Here is a 7,330-nt window from a genome sequence, read left to right as displayed (position 1 = left end):
CTAATTACCTAAAAGCCATTAATTAACTGTCAATTAGATGTCCTCGCGAAAATGTGAGACAGCAGGCAATTATTATTTGAATCCGTCCTCTTTTTAAAACCTTGAAACGAGCACTTACTTTGAGACGTACATCGCTGATTTCGGTATGCAAATGAGCTGAAACCAGAACTTCACACTTCTCGCGCGCAGAAACGACATGAACCTGGGACGAAAGCGATCTATCTGGCCATCAGATCAGAGCCTACGCCAATCAGTTTCGTCGCTACAAAACACATGGCCTTCCGATGTTAATGCCCGTCGCTCATTTTGCACTCGAGAAGTGCGTGGTTTCGGTTCATCTGTATAACAAAATATAGCGATTTATATCTCAATGTATGTGTTCGTTTCAGGATATTAAAAAAGAAATGACTGGCTCCGATTTTGCTATCTTTTACACTCCTTTGCAACCCCCCCCTCCCCCTGAAATTTCTGAGATTGCCCAATCCCCCCGTAATGAAGGCAGGTTTCAGGGGAAACTAGTGGATCCAGTTTCAGTTTACGGGATGACTTGTACAAGACATTTTCACCAAAAGAATAGCCTCTCGGCCATGCCAGACTGGGTCGAAAAATCTTACTGGGAGGAATTTCCCTTGCAAGGCCTATGAGCAGCGCGAGCTTGCTCCCGGCAGTGGCCAGATCCGGTAGGAGCTGTTGCGCTTCACAGCAAAGAAAAATGCCATTATACTATGGCACCCCTGGAGAAGTAACGCCGGTACTGCATCGTACCAAGTACACACAGATGACGCGCCAGAAGAGCAATGGTGCTTCTCACGATCACTGCACAGCCTCATGTGAGCAGTCAAGCATGCACCCACACTGATCACTGATGGGCACGGATTTTCCAAGCAGCAGCCCCCCCCCCCCCCCCACCCTCTCCCCCGAAAGATCTTCCAATGCTCCCAAACCCAAAATACCTGTAAAAAAAAAAGGAAAAGAAACGAAAAGACAGGAAATAATGGATGCCCCCACCCCCCCTACAATTCTAACACCCTCCAACATAAAAATCCTGCACAAATCTTTGCTAAAGGAAGCGTAAAAAAAGACTAGATGCGCGTAGCACCAATGTTTCCATTTATGAACACCCTATTGTGCATAAACTCTTCACACTAAAGCAATAGAATGTTATACAAATCACTAAGAAAAACTGAATTATAATTACAGAGAGCATATTTTACAGAGAGCAAAATTAAATATATTTAAGTTCGCTCTCTGACATATCTATGTGCTCCCAGCACATAAGGATTATGTATCGATGATACAAATAGCCCACTAATGACGGATTTGCAGAAAAGACAATGGTGATTGATGTAATATTGCAATGCACCCTAAGAATATCATGGCTAGCCACCACAGTAACAACAGTATGACCGACGTCTCGCCCTTGCACTGACTGTGCCAGGGTACTCTTGTAGAGTACTGTTACCTCTGTGGTACCATGAAAAAAAAGAAAAAGCTGTCTCCAGAGATCCAGTTGTAATGAGGCATGCTGTAAAGAGGCACCCAAATGTTGCCTATAAAATGTGCATGGTTTATGCACTAAGGAAGGTAGGATACACAGAAGTGTTTGGCCAGTTGCAGCGTTTCAGATATCAGTGTCACCTTTTCAAACATCTATTGCGACTTCCAATGTATAATAATCCAAACATATGTACGTAAGGGCCCTTAGGGTACTAGGAAATAAATAAATAAATAAATGTCTAGGTACCAGTTGCAAAAATTAATTTAAGCTGCGAGACAATTTTAGCATGTTCATCTTCCACATTCATCAGTGAACCACTGATGAATGTTGTTTGGAGCACTTTTTCCCATAGCACAGTACTTTTGCATTGATGGTTTACAAGTCATAGTTTAGTTACAGCCAAAGATATGATGCTTCAAGTCAGGGTACCCCTTAATAGTGAACATAGGCCATAACCTGTACATCACTATAGTTACAGAAAAACCAGATCCGTCAACACAGGTGCAAATTTAATTTTAAAATATGCACATTTGTAACAAGTGTTGGTGCAAATGTATTGTTGATAACCGTAAAATGTCATAATTACCAGGAGTAGATGTAATGAAACAATCACTCAAAAAAGTAGCTCCAATACATGCAAAGCTGGCTTACGGTGAAACTTGTCCTTAGTATTCACAAAATATCAGAATTATCAGATACAATCCGGTCGAATACATGTGGCAAAGCACGCCCACCTGCAATACACATGGAAACTGTAGTTGTGACCAAAGCTATGGCTGCGCTTAGCACCCACCTCAGTAATGCGCATTTTTTGTAACACACACTCAAACATTGAACTAATAATGATAGTCATATAACATAAGACTCTTTTACAGGCAACAATATTAAGCTAACGTATTAGAACAAATTGGCCGACACGTTGACTTAATTTGTACACAAGAGAAATGAAATTTTGTAGTAACTTCGTGTCAGCCCAAACATTTTTTGTCCCCACCTCTGTGTGCACGTCTGCAAACACTGCCAAACATGGATGCACAACCGATATAAAACGTTAAACTACTAATGCACGAAATTGAAGTACGCCTCTGAACGGGATTGTTATTTTCAATTTATGGCACTGTTCATATGGACATACGCAAAAATTCATACTTTAAAGATAGCTAACATGAAATAGCACGCAAAACACATGACAAGTGGATATATATGAAGGTATTATACATATGACCTGCGTATCATATTCAAGATCAGGATCAAGGGGGGGGGAGGGGTCTGGATGTCCTGACCCCCCCACTTCTCATCACATAGTGCTTCAAGTAACCGTAGTAAGTAGCCGCGGTACAAGCCCAGACGAGGCCCTCAGAAAGATCCCGCATCGACACCTGTCCAAGATTATTATATGTAACCTTCATAATGCAAATGCTCAACAAAGTTAAAATCATGCTGAAGTACATACAAAAGAATTAACGAGGAAAAAGCCTAGACATGTGCATGAAGGAAGCATGCTGTCATCGTTTTTCATGTCTTAGGTTTTTCACTTTGTCATGTGTGACCAGTTTGCAACAACACACAACACATATGTGCAGGTTGGCCTGTCTTTAAAAAGTTTATTTGGGCTCTCAATGGTGGAATCAGATTATCAACTCTGAAACGCTAAAGTATGACAAAGGCACAGGTGTGAAACCGTTTATACGTCAAACTTTTTTTTTTTTTAATTGCGTGTTAGTGCTGCGAAGCAACTGTGGCTATGATCGGCGTACAGATGTGGACAGACTGAGAGAGGACAGCAGGAAGGAGAAGGGGACAGTGGGATTAGTATGCGTCCTCGGCAGACTTCAGGGGAAATGTGCCGACATTTGTCTGGAAAGTCTTCGGAAAACCCAGGGAAAACCTCAGACAGCACAGCCGGCGGTAGGATTCGACCGCACCAACTCCCAGTCTTCAGCATGACCTTGGTTACCACCACGGAGCGGACGCCTTAGCCCACTCGGCCATGCCACTGGTATACGTCAAACTACTTATTGTTGCCTCCTAGACCCAGCTTCTTATTTGAATAGAAACTGCAAATGCATTGCTTCTTTTTTTTTTTTGTGCACACTCTTGCATTGGTAACCATGCTTAGTCGGTGTGCTACCAGGCCGGTGTTTAGTAGCCGTAGAATGTCCTATTTAAGTTTAAGCTTTTTAATGCTACATGCATAGTTTCTGTGTGGAGCTATTGTCTTCGTGCTACACACCATATTGTCATCACAGAAACATACACAATGTGTTGACAGCTCGTGACTGACAAAGGCACTATTTGGTAGTCATAACCAAGTGACTGACCTCAGTTTTCAGAACTGTACAGTACTGAAAAATGTTGAGCAAGTTCGCATTTTAGATCTTGCAATGTACAATAAGAAGAAAAGCAAGTTTCATATAACTTAGTTAAGCCCCAGGCAATCGCAGAGATATATATATATTTTTTTTTTGCACAGAAGTTCAGCAAACTCTCCACAAAAGCTTGAACTTCAAAATGTATGTTTTTCACTAAATCTTCATCTCAGATTCTCCATTTTCAGCCTGCATGTATTACGCACCATTTTGTGCCTGCAATCTTAGCAACATGACAGGTATGCAATTTTGAATGCAACATGACAAGTATGCAATTTTGAATGCAACGTTTGGCACACCACCTGCACAAATCACAGTTGCATCTCCTGAAATATTTCTTTACTCTGTGAGTAGCACAGCAAAGTGGTACACATTTCACAGATTACACATTGATTATATGGGTAAACAGAAATGAAACAGTGCCAGAGCAAATAATTCCACAATGCACCCAGCATGAATGCAGAAACATGCTTACTTGTATTGTATGCTAAGTGCTGTTATGTCAAACGACATGCTATGGTGCAACGTGTTGGAACTTTGGGAATTATGTTTCATTACTTTTGACGCATGCTCACAAAACATCCGTGTTAGTAGCTGAGTGACAAAACAAATACTATGCTTGGCATGTATTCAGCCGAGCCACTAGGCGCCCATCACCCAGTGGAGACATCAGTGCCTGGTTGTCAAAGAAATTAGAGAGCATAGAGGGGGGGGAATTAATAATAATATAAATAAATCAATTACGTAATTAAAAGACATAAGATATCCCTCGAAAACTTCAGTTGTGCTTGCAACAGAACAGCTATTTCTAGTCAGCTACATTCACAGTGCAAGTGTATCAAAGACATTCCACAAGACAACATCCCTGCCACAAAGCATGCGTTAAGGCCACTTCTTTGCTCCATTGGTAAAATGACAGTGACAGGAATGTAAGAAGCCTAGCACAACAAATACACAACACAAGTGGCGACTTTGCATCTTCCAACTTCTATACCAACACAGAAGTGAGGTACTCTCTGCATTCACAAGGATGCCTTTTTACCCCCGTGCAATGTTCCAATAACAAGGGAGCACACCTTACAATTCTGGAAAAATAACATGTAAGTATACAAAGTTCTCAGCTAGTTGCGTCGGAACTAAAATATTTTGAATAAATTTTATCAAACTGTGCAGGAATCTAGGCCAACGGAATTTTATGGGTATGTTTCATCTCATACAAATTTTTGTAGAGCTCGATATCAGAAGGTCATGATGCACTGGTACATATGTCACATGACTTAAAAGCATGCGTTTTGTATAAATGAGCATTCGCGGTAGTAACCTATCAGCTAATCGAGCCACTTCATGAAAACATACGCCATGCCAGTGACACATCCACACAAATTTCCTACGACCCATGCGTTGGGAAGCACGATGTGCAGTATCGCAATTTCGAGTGCAACACCGAGAGGCTTTGGTATAGGAAGCAGAAAGCATAGGAAGATGTAATCTGCGTATCGGTGATAATAGCTGTAGACTACCTTCAGAGCAATGAGTGTGCCTGTCAGTCCAACGAAGCATTTATGGGGCATTTCAAATGATTGCAATCCTGCAAGTTCCTCAGCATGCGGAAGTATAGAGTCCATCACAAAACAGTACATGGTATTGGTCACCACGGTCATCAGCAGAGTCAAAAAGGCAAATTTAAGCCATCCCATTCTTCTTTCTATATAATAACCTACACCAAGCAAGGATATCACAATATACACCAGATGCGTTACACTGTAGCAGTGTAGTGACGAGAGCACCAACACATCAAATTTCTTCTGCTGCATTACAAGGTGCGCATTTATGCAAGTTCTGTGCAAGTAACGAGCCCATGCATGTGGAAATGACCGCATATACAGGCCTATTAAGAGCCCTGAAAGGACCACGGTCACGGGGCATGAGGTAATTCTGCTAAATAAATCTTGTTGTGCTGCTGTGTAACGGTGCGTGTATAGTGTTCCTTGTCGTATGTATGTGCGGTCACGTCCTGAAGCTTGCCATATGAAGTCGGTCAAAGGACTAATAATATTGTGAGCGTAAGCAAGCCCAACTAGGATGCCTGCGAGATGGCCGACAAATGACGCATTTGGAGTGATAAGCTGTATCAATATAAGTTCCACCCACACAACATAACCTGAGGGGATGTTCAAATTGATATTAAAAATTCGTGGGTTCCGTCCCCTTAGATAGTGGTTATTAATTACTTTCAATGCAAATATGACACCTGAGAATCCAACTGCGCATTGGTAATAAAATCCAGCGTCCACATATGTTCCAAGCAGATAGCACAATACTACAAGTGTCACTCCTGTTAAGCTTGTTAAAAGGCCGAGCAGGTAGAGAAAGCCAAGACTCCCAAGTTCGGGCTCGAGCAGTATTCCCTTCCACGTGAATGAGACCATGTTATAGTACAGATGGAAGCTATCGCCATGCTCGACAGCCCCATAGAAGATACGCCACCACTCTTGTTTGCGCCACACTGTGTCGAAGCTGATACAAGCACTGGACGACGTAGCCCACGGAAGGTCAACAACACGCATAAAAACACATGCTTGCAATATTACTGTCAGGAGTGTAACCGGCGGCACGTTCTCCAGCCCGACTTGAGACAGTATGAAGTGAAGCAGCAGCAGAACTCCTGTGTTGTCCCGTCGTCGACCCGTCGCCGGCATTTTTGATGGCTAAACTAAGCGGGATTTAGAAAATTCATGTGTTGCAATGTGGTAGCCACGGACCACATTGATGGAAGCCGTCACCGCCGTTCTACTCAAATGCAAATAGTAACAGCGCACATAACGGAGAAAATGACGTTGCTTTATATGTCACGCATAGCTTGTCAACTGCAAATGACGCAAGGCCCGGCGAATATTTCAAATTAGAGCCGAGGAGCTTCGAGCACGAACGAGTTGAATCAATCCATCTGGACTAACACTTGTATTTTGCCCGCTATCCGCTATCTAGCTTGAATGCGCTTCCGCGTAGGAATGTAGTACGTAAGAAACCGAAACATAGTTTCATGAGTCATTCTTCGATATGTAATTTTTACAGTACCACATCGGAACAACAGAATCTATGTATTTTTCGCTGGTTGAAATCGCAGAAGTGCTTATAGTAGAAAACGACCTATTCTCTTTTTTTTTTTTTTTTAGCTCCGTGGATGACGTGGATGATGCTACTAATAGCGCTCTATGCGGCTGCCTTTCCAGTGTTGCTGGACGTTGTAGTTGGGGAGCGACAAAAGGAGCGGTGACTATACGTGAAAACAAACAGGCGCAGGTGTACAGTGAGTGAGGCTCTTTGAGGGATGTTTTCAGTGTACTTGTTATCAATGATGTTGCTGGAGACGGCTTACTTATTATAGAGGCGCGAGGGTACCCCGTGGATGAAACGAGAGACAAACTGGGGCTAGAAAACTGTTTGACGGTAGATATGAAAT

At 42.4% G+C, this 7,330-nt stretch overlaps 1 protein-coding gene across 1 annotated transcript; it reads right to left on the bottom strand.

The window, feature by feature from the left end:
• Positions 1-1,990: 1,990 nt before the first annotated feature.
• On the bottom strand, positions 1,991-6,809 carry LOC135385930 (rhomboid-related protein 4-like). Its single transcript, XM_064615562.1, has one exon. The coding sequence runs from the start codon at positions 6,564-6,566 to the stop codon at positions 5,196-5,198; it is 1,371 nt and encodes a 456-aa protein (XP_064471632.1). The 5' UTR covers positions 6,567-6,809; the 3' UTR covers positions 1,991-5,195.
• Between the last annotated feature and the right edge of the window lie 521 nt (positions 6,810-7,330).

Source organism: Ornithodoros turicata, chromosome 2, assembly GCF_037126465.1.
Source record: "Ornithodoros turicata isolate Travis chromosome 2, ASM3712646v1, whole genome shotgun sequence".
In the NCBI taxonomy this organism is placed as follows: Eukaryota; Metazoa; Arthropoda; class Arachnida; order Ixodida; family Argasidae; genus Ornithodoros; species Ornithodoros turicata.
Note: the sequence above shows the minus strand (reverse complement) of the source record. Positions and strands in the feature narration are given on the sequence as shown.

Coding starts and splice junctions, on each gene's coding strand:
- LOC135385930 (XM_064615562.1), bottom strand. CDS start 6,566: ATGCCGGCGACGGGTCGACGACGGGACAACACAGGAGTTCTGCTGCTG.